Source organism: Labrus mixtus, chromosome 12 (assembly GCF_963584025.1).
Source record: "Labrus mixtus chromosome 12, fLabMix1.1, whole genome shotgun sequence".
NCBI lineage: Eukaryota > Metazoa > Chordata > Actinopteri > Labriformes > Labridae > Labrus > Labrus mixtus.
Window position 1 is genome coordinate 17,878,959 of NC_083623.1, and position 17,220 is coordinate 17,896,178.

Here is a 17,220-nt window from a genome sequence, read left to right on the forward strand (position 1 = left end):
AATGATTGATTGATTGATTGATTGATTGATTGATTGATTGATTGATTGATTGATTGACAAAAAAAACAAACACTCTTGCAAATTTGTGTGTCCATTGTTACAACAGACCAGCTACTTTGTTTTATGTACATTTATCTGTATGTTTAAATGTATCAGCCAGTGAAATGATAGTATGTTGTGGGATTAATTAATCAAGACACTGCTGTTTGTGTTAATTGAACATATTCTGTTGAAAAGGCTGAGGCGGAGTGATACGGACAGTGAAAAGTCCCATTGAAGTTGTACTCTATATATCAGCACTCATGAAATGCCACTCATCCAATCAGATTGCTTGGTCTGATTTATGACCTAAATGTTTTCTATTACCTAAAAGTTCAGAAAGACGTAGAGTTTAATATTTTGCAAAGACACACAGAGCGACTTTCTGTGTGAACTGGCCTTTGATAACTTATAATACATAAAGTCAACTATAAACTGCAAGGAACATTTACCTGCGTCAAGTGAGCTCTGCATGACACGACTGCCCTTTAAAGGTCAAATAATTCAAAATAATGTGTCTGCATTACTTTAACAATCGACCCGCTTCACATATGACTAGTTGAATCTATTATGAGAGCTAAAGGTGCATCCCCTGTGTGCCACTGATGCTTATTTCTGGCCACTTATACGTGTGTGTGTATTTCTGTCCCATGTTATAAATCAAACTATGTTAATACGTAGAAACATGTTTATGCATGTATCTGTGAAAAATGGTCTTGGAGAAAATAAACTGTCATGCTGGGTAGCAGGCCAGTTACATAAGCAGCTTGCTTGCGTATTTGAGGTTTTGGCGGTGGAGGGAGGAGGTGGAAAAAAAGGGAAGTAGGGAGAGTAAAAAGAGACAGAGGACTCGGAAGAGAGAAAAATTGGCCTTTGCTGACAGCAGACTTTCAAACAGCCTGCCGGCTCGAACTCAAACTGTTATAAAACAAACCAAAATGCTCAACTTGCAAAAGAAAAGTCTAAAAATAACTGTCCCGGCTGAATCAGGTTACTAGTTTTAAATGTGTGGAAAAACACTCTGTCAGTGTGTGCTTGTTTAAATGTCAGAGTTAAGGACAGATGACCTGACAGAGAGCATCTGTCTTTCAGGGTTAAGGAACAGTTCATGGGAAAGCTGTAGTGTGACTCAGTAATACTTATTATTGTTGAATGACTCGGCATATTAGTACCAGAATAGAACAGCAGGTTTTAAACTTCATCTCTGTGGACCAAGAGTTTTAAATCCCACCCCCTCTGGCCCAATTTTTCAGGCTATATGCAAGGCATTTTAGAAAACTGTGCACTGATTTTCAACCATTGGAACTCTTATATTCACATTTAATTTTTACAAAAAGCCATTGTATACTCAGCATGTATTATAAACTCAAATTATTTGTGTTTTTAGCTAAACTAGAGGCATAGATGGCCATGTATCTACCAATTTGGTCCATTTGAAATATGAGTTTGTAGAATCATTCATAGATTCTTGATGATCTGCTGATTTCTCCGTAAGGTACCACCATGAGTGTCAATGAGATTAAATATAGTTAAATATAAGTTAAAGATGTGAAATATTGGATAGATGCTGTAAGAAAAATATGTATTTCAATTATTCAAGTTACCCAAAGGATACTTGCTTTGGTGGTCACCTGAATTTTCCCATAGTGCCACCACCAGGTCATCAAGTTCACATAACCAGATGAATGGAATAAGGACTGATAGGTTTGATACTAGTGACATTTCTTGACAACTATTTCACAGAGTGACATCAAATTTGCTTCAGGTATTCAAGTATCAAAAGAGGAGAAATCCAAATGACTATGATAATCGACATTTTATCATGAAGCACCTTTATCAGGGCAGATTTTCCCCCTTTACATTTAAGATTTAACACCTTACAAAGAGGCATAGCATCAGCCTCAGTGCTATTTTGTTGTTTGGCTAATAAGGACATGTTACCATCCTACCACTCTGTTAACATTTTACCAGAAAAAGATTAGCATGTTAGCAGTATTTTTTTTACGACTTTCAATTTTTATATTAAAAAAAGTGATACACAGATTGCCAATCTGTGACAACAACCAAAACTTTACAGACTCCTAAAATATATAGTTTAGGACAGACAATGTAACAGTGGATCTTCATCAAGTATTGATTATTCATGGGACATGAACATAGCACATTTAACCTTCATCCAAACAACACTGCTAGCAAGTAGCTGAGACTTTGAAGCCAATTCTGAAAAGCCTGCTTGGGGTCCAATAAAAGTGATGCTAGCAAGGTGCTTTGCAGGTGCATGATTTCCCCACTCCTGTTAGTGCTGTCATAAGTTGTGCCCATGGAAACAAATATTTGTCTAGAGTAAAAGAGGTGGAACACAAACCATCCTAATGCAATTTAGGGGCCCTTAGGCAATCATCTAACAATGCTACAAATGAATATCTTTAAACACATATCTGAATGTTAGTGCAGTAAACGCTCTTACCCATTGTTTCCTAACACCAATTCGATTCTCTAATGTTGCTTGTCAGACTGTACACAAAGGCAACACACAGAAGAGAAATGTCTTGGCCAGAAGTTCTTTATCGCCAACTGCGGGTTACACCAGAAGCCGCGACAATTTGGCCATCCAGAAACTTTTAATGACTTTTATGACCAAAAAAGTAATAGACTGAAACCCAAGGCTTATTTCTGTCTATATCCTACAATTCTTAATATAACCCAAAATATCAGCAAATATAAAAAAAGCATAATCAGCAAGCAATACATTACTACACACAAAGGCAGGAAAAAGTATGAATCTGTCCATTATTCTGCTTTAAAAAAAAAAAGAAGAAAACATTAACAACATCACTGCAGGCATATGCTTCTTCAGATTTCAAGGTTTCAAAAACGTTTGTAGTTTTTTCCAAGAAATGGAATTTATAATTTTTTTGGATTGCTGACACTGTTTATCTTTGTGTGAATCTCCACATTTGAGGTCTGAGAGTGTGAACATGCACGTGTGTATTTGAATGCAAGCCAGAGCCTGGAGACCCTGCAGAGAGGACCCACACACAGGGGGCCACATGTACACACACACACACACACACACACACACACACACACACACACACACACACGCACACGCACATCACACATCACACACACATACGCACACGCACACACACACACTTGTAGACTCAACTGCTGCAACCACGCGAGAGCACGCTAATCTGTTGGCATGACAACTGGGGTGGAATATTCGCTTGGCCTAGAAAATATGTCTGTGAGGAAAAGATGAATGAGTAGTGAAAGATAAATTAAAAAAACAGCAACATAAGCCTTATGTCTCTGCAAAAACAATACACAATGTCCTGTCTCATCCTCTTAACATCAATTAACCATGAGCGCTGCAGATGTGTGTTAGTAGTGTGTGGGTATGCATGAGTGCATGGGAGACAAGTATGTGCTGCTTAGAAATATTGTATGTGCTCAAACCGCTGTCCCTTAGCCCCTCAGGCCGACTCCACATCCTGTAAAACATATTCACAACTATTTGCTGGGCGATACTGTTTATGTTTCCTTGCTTTGGGGGTTTGTTGTTCTTTTTCAGACCACTAATAAAGCCTTTAACGTCTCTGACAGTCCACTGAGGTTAGCAAGGACGGCCAAAAGGGAAACCGAGCCACGTCCATGGTGCCATAAAACAGGTCTGAATTTATTGTTTAATTCAAGCTGAGAGCAAGCGAGGAGAGAGTGCAAGGATGAGGTTTCTTTTACTGCTGCTCGACATGATCGCATCAAGCATTTAAGAGTTTCCTAAACCCAGAGCGCTAATGCTGAGAGTCTGAAAAGAGCAACACAGCAGAGGGAAATATGTTTGGGGAGGGCTGAATATGGAGGTTTAATGAGGGGTCATGTATTCTGTACTTTTATGTTTGCCCAATAAGTGCATGTATTATGAAGTGTGAGGGATGAGAAAATCTTGCCTTAGCATCAAAGTAGAGGTTTATGGGTGTTGGAGGTTTGACGGAGGATTCTGTGGTTTTGAGCCACATTTTAAAAACTCGTAAAGGGCTCGTTGTCACGTCAGCATGATGGCTGCTAAAAAAGGTCTAATAAAGAGTTGGCAAGCTTGCGTGGGATGGGCAAAAAATGCTACTGTTGTCCTGACATCTTTTTGTTCCCTTCTGACTCATCAGTGAAAGAGAAGACGCCAGGCGGAACTACTGAAATGAAAGAGAGGACAGTCTGTGTTCGACCCCGCTTGGCTTAAATCAGAGAGACAGAAGAGAGTGGAAAATAACTGAGGGACTCAGTGGCAGAGGATTTAAACTTCAGATGGTCCTTTATGTCTCTACAAAGACGGCCAAATCCTCTGACATAACAGAAGCGTCGGCAGAGACAACACATGGTCGATAGATCCCTGACTGCAGCTGTAAACAAACAAGTTCATCTCAGTGAACTTAGTCAACTTGACACACTGCTGTGATCTAATGAGGTGCATGAAGACATTAAAAACACCTAAGGGGAATAATTGGACATTTTGAATGCACAAACTGTCTTTGTTTCAGAGATTTACTAAGATATGATGTTAAATATAAAGCAAGAGAACAAATGAGGTACCACTCGGCTGCAAGGCTGGTTAACAAGTTCCAAGTCCAATGTCAAATTCATAGATAGCTAAACACTGTCTCCATCTTTTGCCTGCTCCACTTTTCAGAAAATGTGTGCTCAATCAGGCTGTTTGGAGATTTTACCATCGTGACATCACAAATGGCAGTAGCCCCTCCCCCAGGTGGGTGACACTCCCACAGCTAGGTGTTTGTTCTGCCCTCTGAGTCTTCCTTCTCACCGTAAACAACTGGGAACGGTGCAAGAATGCCCAAGCAACACAAGCCCTTCCAGAGAGGGGGCGTGGTCAGACACAGCTCATTTACATTTAAAGCTACAGACACAGCATGTTCTTAGAAGGGCTGAAATAGGCATGATCAAATACAGAGCGGATTTTTGGCAACAAACTTCACTTACATGTTTTGGGGACCTCTGAGACATATTTAAACTTTACAGAGGATCTTTAACAATAGGTTACAGTTTAAGCTACCCCTATCCTGACCTCAACATGTAATTTTGTGCCTAATTAAATAAACCTTTTGGCATTAATCATATTTTAGACAGGGGGAAAACAGATGCTTCCATCTTCCATCAGGGTCTGTATGAGATACAAACGAAAACCTTGTCTGAAAGCGTTTCTTTGACAACCAGGGAGTAGATGCATCAAGTTAACATCTTAAGTCTTTGTAATAACATGTGCCTACAGGCTCCTGTGTCATGTTCAACAGACAGAAATGTGAGTGGTATTGATCTTCTCATACAGCTCTCTGCCTGAAAATGAGACTATTTATTTTTTTCAAAATCTCATACTGTACCTTTAACAGACCTTTTACTTCTGCTCCATGTGTGGCATTGAAGACTTAGAGCCCTGCTAGGAGCCAGACATTCCTTTCTAGTTTTTTGTTGTGGAAATCTTGATCTCAGTTTAATGAGCATTTCCTGGAATGTTTAATATTAAGTCTGGAGCCTCTGGCTGTCCTCGTCTACCTGGACAGAAACTACATGCACTCTGTAAACTTAATATATGAATCATCCTGTTGAGAATCTCAAGGGCTAGAATTTCCCAATTTATACAGACATGTGCAGAAAGATCTAATGGTTGGGCAGGCAGAGATACTTCAACAGCGTACAGAGAGGAGGAGAGAAGGAGGAGAAGAAAGATTAAAAGACAGAGACAGAACGATAAGCGGAGGAGGCAGGGAGATAGAGAAGATAAGGAGCGGAAAGCAAGGGTGGCTTTAAAAATGCATGCATCTCCATTTGGAAGAGGGGAAACATTTCCTGGAAGAGAGGACTGTAGGATAGAGCCTTGCTGGAGCATTTACACTCACTTCGACTAAGAAGCACTGTCTTACTTCTCGTAGAAAAGAAGGAGAGAGTAAAGGGAAGGAGAAAAGGAAGCTGTGGAGATGCCCTGAGGCCTTGCTCTCTCACTCTGCCCCATGATGCCATTTAACTGCTGCTGCTTACTGTGGAGCCTCACACACAGACACACAGCTGAGATGTGTTTACATGTGATCCATTTTACAGTTTGCTGAAGGCCATTAGGTTAAGTGCTCTCTATCGCAGACTAGAGTGGGTTCTGATTGTGTGTATAACACACTAACAGGCGTCTGAAACTGGCCGACTCATCCTATTTTGCAACAGCAGCATAGTGGACATGGTGATTTTATTTGGTTGTTAATCGTGACAGGAATCATCAGTCAGAAGATGCAGTGACCCAGAATATTTGACAAATTTCAAGCAGTGCTTTCCTATGTTTGACATGCACGTGTGGTGGGCTCCGGCTCTAATCTGTCATTCAGTGCACTGGGGGAACAACAAAAAAGCCTTTCCATCATGCAAGATGTAATCCTCAAGCAATAACGTACATTACAGCAGCTCTTGGATTCATGTCAAAGGCTTTCAAGGTGAAGAAGACATGAAGGAGCTGAAGGGGGGAATCAGCCCGTACAACTGAAATCCTAGTTTTCATAGTTTTGAGGGTTAGAAAGTCATTTTGAATCAAGAAGACATTTGAAACTTAGGAAAAATCCAGACATATTTTTTTTGTATTTTTGAGAGGCTGATACCATTTGAGCTCATATCAGTTAGCCTGACCAAAGGTTATTTCTTAAAAAGAAACACTTTCAAAACAATCATTGTTAACTATATGAAAATAATTGTAAATGTCATGGTCTTCTCTTTCTTAAAGATATTGAACTTTGAAGAAGATCACCTCCATGGTTAAATGAGACCAACACTCATTATCACGCTGTCACATTCATTTTGCTTCATACACACAAACTCACACTTCACATGGTCACAAAAAGTCCTGAACAATTATGTAAAGTAATGCAGGTATTTGAACATAGACTCCACGGGGGTGTGTGGTCTATGAGGACATAGAGATAAGCAGCTTGAGTTAGCTTCCTGAATTAACAAAACTCTTTGAACTCTCTTGAATTAAATTGTTTGTGTCGCCACAGTAATGACAGTTGAACGAGCTTAAATGATGAAAGGACAGCGATCTTTGGTCGATGTGTACCGAACTTGCAGCACAAGAAGAAAGATGTGTGAATGGGGGAAAGAGCTGCTAATAGAGAACAGCTTCTGCACCACCGCATCAATGGTGGGATTTTGTCAATGTCAGCAATGTTTTTAATTTAGCTGAAAACAACTGGAGCTTTTGGTGATTCTTCTTTTTTGATACATAAAAAGAATAATTGAAAATGGAAGAATTTCCTTGCATTAGAGATCGTTAATAAAGGGTGAGGCCATAAGAAAAAGTGTACCTATAAGCTGAAAAGCAGCTAATATTAGATGAGCCATCAAAAAGTGAAAATATAAATTCTCTAGTAATTTATTTTAACAGATGTGATCTCATCAGAATAAAGACAACACACACACACACACACACACACACACACACACACACACACACACACAGAACACATGACCAAGAAGGTTGTTTCTGCTTGTAGCGTGAAGAGTCACTGAAGCAGAAGCTTTCTCTCTTGCTGTGTGTGTGTGTGTGTGTGTGTGTGTGTGTGTGTATGTGTGTGCATGTGTGTGTTTCTCTGCATACATTTACTGTACATCTCTGTTCGCTGCCATGGAGTGGCGAGCACTGGTTGTCATGGTAATCTGGCTATACTGTGGCTATACTTCGATCACCAAGGAGCCCAGGCTGCCCCTTATATCCCAGCATCCATTGCAAATGATTTTCCAAGGTGTATATTACACAAAAGGCCCAACAAATAACACATTACACACACATATTATTTGTTTTTTATTCATTAAGTCACACTATTTTCAACTGTCTGTTTCCCTCTCACATTTACATCCTCTCTCTCTCTCTCTCTCTCCTCCTTTTGCTTAGCTTAGCTTTTCTCACCATCCCCCCTCTCTCTCCTGGGCTCATATTTTCTCTCCTTCTCCTCTCATTTCCCTCCCATGCCTCTCTCTTCCCCTCTGTCCTCCTTGTTTTCTCATTTTTCATCTCAAATCTCTTCTTCTTCTTCTCGTTCCCTCTTACTCACTTCTAATGAGCTCACCCTGCTAATAATATGGTTAACATAGCTGCAGTGTAACTGTGTCTATTTCCCGTTTGCAGTGCTCTGAAAAAAATGTCAAGCGATAAATCTGCACAGAAATAGCTACAACAGTCGGTTTATTTATGTGTATTTTTTTTTTTTTTTTAAATCTCTTTCCGCTTTTCAAGTGAGTATTCAATGCATGAAATCTGATTTGTGAAACATTAATATTGCTTAAGGGCCTGGATGGGGTTTCGTGAATACATGTCGCACTTAATGCCTCTTTAATCTCTGCAAATGCACACAGGGTTCATTATGTGAGTGTGTGTTTGTATGTGTGTGTGTGCATCTCTTAGGGTTACATGTTCGAGGAAAGAAGAGGAGAGGTGTGAGGCACAGTCGGAAATGTGCGAGACTGTAGCTAGTGTGTTTTTTTTTTTCTTTCATTGAGGCTGCAGACTACACAGACACATCTAAAGCTGATATTAGCTGCCAATTCCTTTTGAAGGTCACAGTCAGTAGTAAGACTGCAGAGGATCCAACCTGTTCAGTTGTTTGTACCTACTCAAAGAATGTGAAGAATGACCCTTCTGTCCATCAAGCAAATACTAAGCTGGTTTAAAAACAGCAGGTATGAAGTACTGGAGTATAACAGAGATATTCTTATACAGTTTCTCCTGCTCTTTGCATCCCAAAAGCCAAGATCTGAGTATTAATGCAGAGTACGTCTCTTAGTAGTGACAAAAAAGGTATTGAATTGTTGTATTTATTTAATAGCAGTATAGACAATAGAAAAAAAAACATTTATGGATAAGGAAGTAGTGCTATCATAGTTGTATGGCCTGGCAGTATACTGAAGGAATCTTAATGTAGCTACTAGTGAGCAGGAGACCCTTTGAAGGTGACCAATAACAGCCATAATATAACAGCTTTATTTTTAAACCTTTATTGATAAATCTAAAGACTTCAAATGGAAAACAGTGATTGCTGACATTGAGTTGGACTAGCGTTGCCCTCTTGCTAGCTTTCTTTGCGGCTAAACCTGAGCCTCTTCAGACTTTCTTTGCCTGTTGACAGAATTGGAGAAACCCTGATTTTTAACATGTAAATGCTTTACTATTTGTTTTTGCTGTTTCTTAAAGACTAGAACATAAAAAAAAAGTCTTCTGCACATCTTTGCAGGCTCAACACTGACATGAAGCCCAACTGTGCAACTCCAACTTCTCCTTTCTCTCTTTTTTTTATAGCTGTCCCATCGCCAAAAGGAAAATGCAAAAACAATCATCCTTACAAGTATAAAATAAAATGTGTGAATTGAAAACTGATTTCTTTCATTATCCTTGCTTTGACTAGCGTTACACTCTTTATTAGCTGGCAGAGTTTCTCTTTGTGGATGTGAAACTGTTCATGTGGCATAATACATCATTTGTACTTTACCGTGCAGGCTACTGTTTTAAAATATGATATGGAAAATTATGGAATTGTATCAGTGTATCAGGGTACTTGCCTATAACCAACACGGCATTTAGGCAGAATAGAGGCATTTTTGTGACTGGTTGAGGTTTTTTAACATTCTATACAATAGCAGGGAGTTCAAAATGTGGTTATTTATGAGAAGCCGCTGAGCAACTCAAAAAAAGTTCATACATCATTTTATTAAACTGAACATTCAGATGCCCTCACCGTCTTTCCCTCGCTTTCTTTTGTGATGTCACCCAGCTGGGAACGCCCTCAGACTCTTGTGGAGCCGTCAGGGAGCTCGGCCAGGCTGTGATAGTGACACGCTGTAGACCCATAAAGCTGCTCCTGCCTGGCACACTGGCCAAACTAAAAGCTGCTTAGTGGGGCAAAACTCTGGCTGAGTCTCTTAAAGCTGTACTAATCAGAGCTGTTAGAGAAGTAATCGTCAAATGTATCACACACACGATTACAAGGACATCTCAAAACATGAATACAAGGATGAGGCATGTGTGATTCATACAAACACTGATGGTTGAAAAGATGCTAAAATAAACATGAATGTGCACACCATTGAAGTGAAAAGACAGACATGATGTTGTCACACAGCATCATGTCTGAATGCAACATCTCCATCCAATACAATTACATCTAAAGAAGACAAAGAGCGGTGAAGCTGTTGCACATCTGAGCATGCGTCCTCGAGCAGTCTGCCGATGACGGCAGGCGTCAGCTGTGGATGCAACAAGCCGCCCTGACCACTTTCGCTGTTGATTGGAGAGGAAGAGTAGCAGAAAAGGAAGAAAGGCGTAAACACTGAGAACAAAAGAGGCTTTGAGGCGGCCAACAAGAGGGCTGCAGCGGCTACAAAATGTAACACAACACAACTGCTGCACTGTCGCCCGTTCTGTCCAAACTTGGCAAGCTCCCACCACAGGCCATCAATGCCCTCTGCTTCTCTCAGGAGGAGAACACTTTTCTGCACTGCTAGCTAACACATTAGCATGCAGCCCCATCCCCCTGCAAGGGCAAACAGCTACTCACAGCAGCTCTCAATGTACACAGAAACGCTTCATATGCAATCCTCAGCAGCAGCAGCAGCAGCTGAGGTTCTCATTGTAAGAGAATCATGATGCCTAAGCTGAATTTAGGGTGGATCTAAAAGGCACGTGATGCTGACTAAAGAAGATGAAGGCATCAGACATGGGTGTCTCCATCATTCAACAATCATCCATGGATCAATCATCACTAGAATTTACTCCTTTCCCACCCTTGGAAGCTTACCTGACTTTGAACTCTGTGATCTGTGGCTGTGCCCCCGGTTCAGCGCAGTAGATCTGGGGGAAGTAAAATCTGTGCGACTGAAGGTTGATGTCCATGGTGTCTACACACAGCAGACACACAGGTCAGCGCTGTTTCACAAAAAAAAAAAAAAAAAAACACTCTATATGTTGTCTTATTTTCAAGGTCCAGAATTTCTTGGCTGACACTTCTGCTAAAGGTCAGAGTTCAACGCCAGCATCCCAATTCACCTTCTCCCCGAATAGTCGCAGGGTTAAAGAGCGTCACCGCCAGGAAGTCATCCCCCTCCTCTTCTTCCACCTCACACACAGACCACTTAATCACCTCTGCTGCCCGGCACCGAACAGCACACTAACCTATTTCCCCACTGTACACTCAGCAGCGGTGAGAAAAGAACAAAGATGACTCCAGAGAAAGATGCTGCCTCAAAAAGACACGGGAGAAACTACAATAATCCTGGTTTGTGGTTTTGAATTCATCCTATAGCTTGTAGAGAAAAAAAAAATCAGGAAAAAATCAGAATGATTATGAATTGTGGGGAAAAAGAGGATTAAAAATGTGTGAGAGCAGCCCTTGGCCACATACCGAGGAGACTGAATGGGAGCTGAGAGTCGTTTGGTTTTTTACGCTTCAGAGACAGAGAAAGGGGGGTAAAAGCAAGAGAGAGAGAGAGAGAGAGAGAGAGAGAGAGAGAGAGATGAAGATAGAGAGAGCTTCCCGGTGCTGTGAGGCGTTGCCCTCGCTCTGCCTCTCCTCTCTGTGTCTCATTGGATTACCTCCTCCCTCTCCATCCCCCCCCCGCCTCCTCCTCCTCCTCCCTCCCTCCCTCCCATTCCCCCCTCCCAGCTGTGACAAGAGCGATGGGCCGCCAGTGCCGGAGGCTGATGGTCCTGCCCCTCCTCCCCCCCCCCCCTTCCATCTCATCTACCGGGCTGCATGATTGGCCGAGGCAAAAATGCGTAAGCCCACATGGCGAGAGGAAAGAGAGGCGAGGAGGAGGAGCAATTTAATTCAACTGATGGCTCCCATCTTTTCTCACATATGATTTGAGGTTGTATGCCTGGCTTGGGGTTGGGCTATGGATACACACACACACACACACACACATACACACACACACACACACACACACACACACGTGGTGTTAAATTGACTTGATGTTCATTAACACAAAAGGGACACAGGTGGGGATACAAAAAGCATGACATTCTTTTGTTAGAGCTCGGTGAAATACGTCTCAGTTGTGTGTAAATCAGAAGTGTAAACCACCAACAGTAAGAAAAATCTCACATATATCTGTAGGGATGATTTACACGTGCGTAATAACGTATACTAAGAAGGTCAAATGCTACCATGGCAAAAAAAAAAAAAAACAATTGGGAGAATCAGGCTGTCATTTTCAGAAATGATGCAAATGTACAAAAAATAAATGCAATAACACAAAACAAATACAACAACAGAAATGTGCTGGAAAAAAAGGTGAAACAAATTCGATGACAGCAAACCAGCTGCAAATACACAATTAATGCAAAACGCAGAAAAACATTGAAGCGTTTTCTTAATTTACAGCCTGTTTTTCCAAATGTAAATCTTTTGCAATATCATAACAACTTTGCCCTTGTTGGCCATCGTAACATAAGCTGTTGCTTTGAATAAATGTAATAGTGTATCTCTGGAATCATGTGGAAAATCAATATCTAGTTTTGAGCGTGCAATGACAACATTTGCCCTTTCATTACCTCTTTTTTTACTTGTGCCTTCCTTTCAAGTTGCTCTCCTGCATCCATCCAGATCACATAGATTATAACTGACAGTAAATGGTGTGAGCCATAAAATTAATCTTCTGCCTGTAATAAATAAATCCCTCTCATATTTACTGTCTATCCTCCGATGTATGAGGAATGTTCTCTTTCTAGTACAGCTCACATCACCCACATCTGTCCTGCTGTGGTCTGCCAGCAGGCCATTTCATTGATTGGTCAGGCTGCAGAGCAGTTTGATAACACACTTCGTTCTGTCATATACGTTTGGACAATGGCTGACATTTAGTCACTGTTAACTCTGCTGCTGACATGCCAATAAAATTACTGTTACGTCTGTATGATATTAGAAGACATATTTTCCAGTTGCTGGAAAAAATAAATTACTTTGAATAAGTTGCAAATGTCTGCTTTTGCTTGCAATGAGTTGCATCATGTTGCCTCCTCGCAGAAATGAGGCTTCATTACAACTCCTCCGCCCCTTTGACAGAGACTTATAGGGGACTGCAATGATTTAGAACGGCAATGATGGGACACTTGCAAGAGACGGATTAAAAAGGAAGTAGACCCTAGAATGACACTGGCAGACTGTCCCTAAATGTAGACATATAAGAATAGATTGACAACTTTTTTTAAATTTAAATACATATTCCTTGATGATACAAAACATGTAGCAGAAGTTGTGATAGGTGAGAAGAAGAAAACACTGCCACAGTCAAAATCTTTTGCATGTTTTAATTTCAACCATATGTGTCCCAAATGCGGAATCAGCTGTCTCTCTTTTTAAAACTTAAACACTGGAGCCAGATGCTAATTACTCATACCGGCCTAATCCTAACTCCTGTCAAATCTAAATTGATGTTGGACTTGTTGTTTGTTGTCTGATCCCAGAATCATGCCTTAAACTCTTAAGACCTACAATGTGACTGCACTGAAGACAATCTGCCAAAGAGATGAGATGATTGGATGTTTTTCTGAGGCAATTTTTACATTTGTTTTTGTTTCATATCGTACAAAAAAAACATAATTTTCATCATTAAAGAATCCAAAAAGCTGCCTGATAAGTTTGATGGGAGCATGTGAGGGGAATGATTTTCTCCATGAATATATTGAGGTTTGAACTTTGTTTATAAGCTATAAGCTTCCCCAGTGGCCATTGAGTGTCCATACAGACGGTATCAATAAATCTAGCTCTTTCCACATTCAACTTCAGCACGCCATGAGCAGCTTTCTTTTTTAATCTCTGACAATAATCACTGACTGAGGACAACTGCGCTTCAGTTAAACATGAGCAAAAGCATAAAACATTTCTCTCTAAAAAACACAAAAAAATCTTCTCACTGACTGAACAGTTAGAAGTCAGTTATGCCCCTCTGTAGAAGCCCCTCAAGCATTCATTACAATGTGAGTTTGTGTTTGTGTGGTACTGTGACAGTGAGTGAAGGTCCTTGTTTTTTATATATCTGAGCTATGGAGAAACTGTCACTTTGAAAAAAGGACTGATTCTGAACGAACAAACGGGTAGGAGGTGAAGCAGGTGAAGGGGATAGAGGTGCATACAGATGGATGCACAGGTAGAGAGTTTAAGAGTGGGATGGAGATAGACTGCATGAAGAGAGAGAGAGGAAGTCAGGGAAGGGCAGGGAAGTGGGGGAGAGAAACAGGAGAGAAAAAGATGGGGAGAGAAAAGAAGAGAAGCAGAACAGGAAGGTGAAAGGACATCCAGCCTGCACTTACAGTACACGCACCTCCCCCACCCATCCCTCATTCTCGCTCTCAGGTTAGACCCCAGCAGTATAATCCACACACCGCTGCTTCTACTGAGAGTGTGTGTGTGTGTGTGTGTGTGTGTGTGTGTGTGTGTGTGTGAGTGAAAGAGAGAGCGCAGCCAAGTGCTACTGTAACAGCATGGCTGTTAGCATACAGCGGGAGGGATGGCCTTCTGTCTGACACACAGCAGGACTGTGTGTGTGTGTGTGTGTGTGTGTGTGTGTGTGTGTGTGTGTGTGTGTGTGTGTGTGTGTGTGCAAGGAGGGAGAGGACCAAAAAATTCAGGGTGAAAATGTGATGGACTCTCATAAAGCACAAATGCAAAGAAAATGTTTTGTACACACTTCACACAACATCTGGACAGATGTTATCCCCCTGTTGTGTGAAGGGTGAATAAATGTAGTTGGTTTATGTAAAGCACGTCCCGTTTTAAGACAACGGATCGAAAGTTTAAACATCTTGACATAAAAGGTTGCACAAGCATCATGTGACATTCCAGGGATGTGAGCTCTGTGAAAAAGAGCACAAAACTCTGCACGAGCGTGTCTACTGTGAAGTGACAGAATACTCTGCAAAGTGTCAGCACTTTTTATTGTGATTCACAGGCACCACATGAAGGCGCTGTCACTGAGGAGACGAGTCACACACTCGCCTTAGTGATGTCGATAAACTCAAGCTGTACAGAGCAGTTTGCACCCATTCACACATGCATATGTAGGAAGCACACATCCAAGGACAGAATCTGATGTTCACGGTAGATGAGAAGTGAAGATCTCAAAAATGAGTCTCTATTGAATAAAAACTTTAACTTAAAATATGCTGTATGGTATTCGCACGGCTCTGTTTAAACTACACATACTTGAGTCATAACATCACTTTCAAGAAGCTGTGTTTGGTTACTGAGCTGTTCCTTCTTCCCCTTACATTTTATTTTTGTCATGTACTCTTTTACAGGTTGACCTTTTTCAACAATATTCTACAAGACATTTACTTTCTAATTTGCAAACTGTAACCTTTATCCTTTAGTTAAATCTCTGGATTGCATTACCCTATGGAGCATTTGATTTTAATCTGCTCAGGACATTTTGCCTCTATTTACAAGGGTCAACAGGTACACAAAATCCAGTTTGAGGCATTCCTCAGTATAAATGTCACAGATCAGAAAATTGCCCCTTTTTATTTTATAAGTGGTTTCCTGGATGAGCTAGGGTTTTGTGTCTCTTCAAAAAAAAAAAAACACTGGGTCATTGTCTCCTTTTGTTGTTTGCTGCATACCCAAACATTTCCTTTCTAAACAGTGACTCTGCCATAGCGCTGTAATGAAGCTCTGCTGTCACCCTGCCATATTAATTTTACACTGAACCCCTCTATGGTGTTACATTTAAGTAGCAGTGTGTGATTTTAGAATTCTACAATTTAATTTAGCAGGCGCTGTTGTCCAAAGTATATCTGAGATAAGAAAAACACAAGTGAGGAACAAAAAAGAAGGAAACTACATCAGTATGTGACAATAAACAGCACTTACTGACTTAACAACAGAGACAATACACAGGGTGTATGAAATAAAAAAAATGTATCATCATCTTCATCAACTACAACATCAACAGCTTCATCAATATCATTAAGTGTGTAGTGTTCTTGAAAGTGTCAGTCTTCAGCTTTTTTGCATTACAGTGTTGCAGAAGCACAACATCTACACAAACCACACAAGACCAGATCAGAATGAAAATGCATTATAGAACTTATTCAAGAGCTCATTCTGTCCATTAAATCATGGTGAAAAGAAACATACACTCCCAAGACACGTTTAAGCAGCAATTTATCAGTATGTCCCTCTACTATGGGATAGACTTTAATTCCTATACAGTTCATCCTATATATACATGTAAATGTATTCAGTTTCAAGCTGAGTGCAGCGCTTAGATCTCATTAGGTTGTATTTTTCATTTCTTGTACAATAAAGTGTGTCACTGTAGAGAAACATCCAGATTAAACTATACATTCTTCTAGCTGTTTAGTCACATGTTGTTCTGTATAATCCAATCTGACTTCTCACCACCCCCCCCCATCCCCACAAACACCCACAATCCACCTGTGTGCAGTGATGCTGTACAAGGCAAAAGAAATGGTATTAAATGAGCGTGAGAGGTGTTACAGAGAGGAGGTTTAAGATTGATGACGTTTCCTGTCGCCTCAGTTAACTCACACAGGCTCATCCTCTCTAGCTCGGGGATTGTATTTCAGCTGCAATCAAACACACACACATTCGCGCGCACACTGTCTGATTCACATGATCCCATCATTTTAATTACGCCACACACCAATGGGAGCAGGCAGAGGAGAAAGAGGGGGAGGGGGTGACAGAGCAGGGAAGAGTGGGAGGGGGTGATTTCCCTCTCATTCACAAAGATTTGATTACCTCTCTTACACACACACACACACACACACACACACACACACACACACACACACACACACACACACACACACACACACACACACACACACACACACACACACACACACACACACACACACACACAAACACACACACACACACACACACGTCTGTGCAGATCAGCTTCAGCGCGCTGCCTTGTGACACCTCAGTGTGCATTATTATGACTCATAAACCACACTGTTGTCACCCAGAATGCATTGTGTTTTCATACTGATTCACAACAGAGACAGGCCACGTGACCTCACACCTGACATGGGATGTATCATAGTGTGTCTGTGCAAAACATCCATCTCCATTTTGTGCAGTGTGTCGGGCTGCAATATGATAAATGTGACCG

The 17,220-nt window shown here is 40.9% G+C and overlaps 1 protein-coding gene across 4 annotated transcripts in view; it reads right to left on the minus strand.

The window, feature by feature from the left end:
- evlb (Enah/Vasp-like b) overlaps nt 1-17,220 on the minus strand; it is a 49,590-nt gene that overhangs the window by 25,532 nt on the left and 6,838 nt on the right. The window contains exon 1 of one of the 4 annotated variants that reach the window (XM_061052429.1): nt 10,875-11,559. The exons of 2 other annotated variants lie outside the window; for them this stretch is intronic. In XM_061052429.1, coding sequence (XP_060908412.1) covers nt 10,875-10,969 — 95 coding nt within the window. In that variant the 5' untranslated portion in view covers nt 10,970-11,559. Of the gene's footprint in view, nt 1-10,874; nt 11,560-17,220 lie in introns of those variants that run through there. One more of the 4 variants, XM_061052430.1, reaches the window with a different exon arrangement.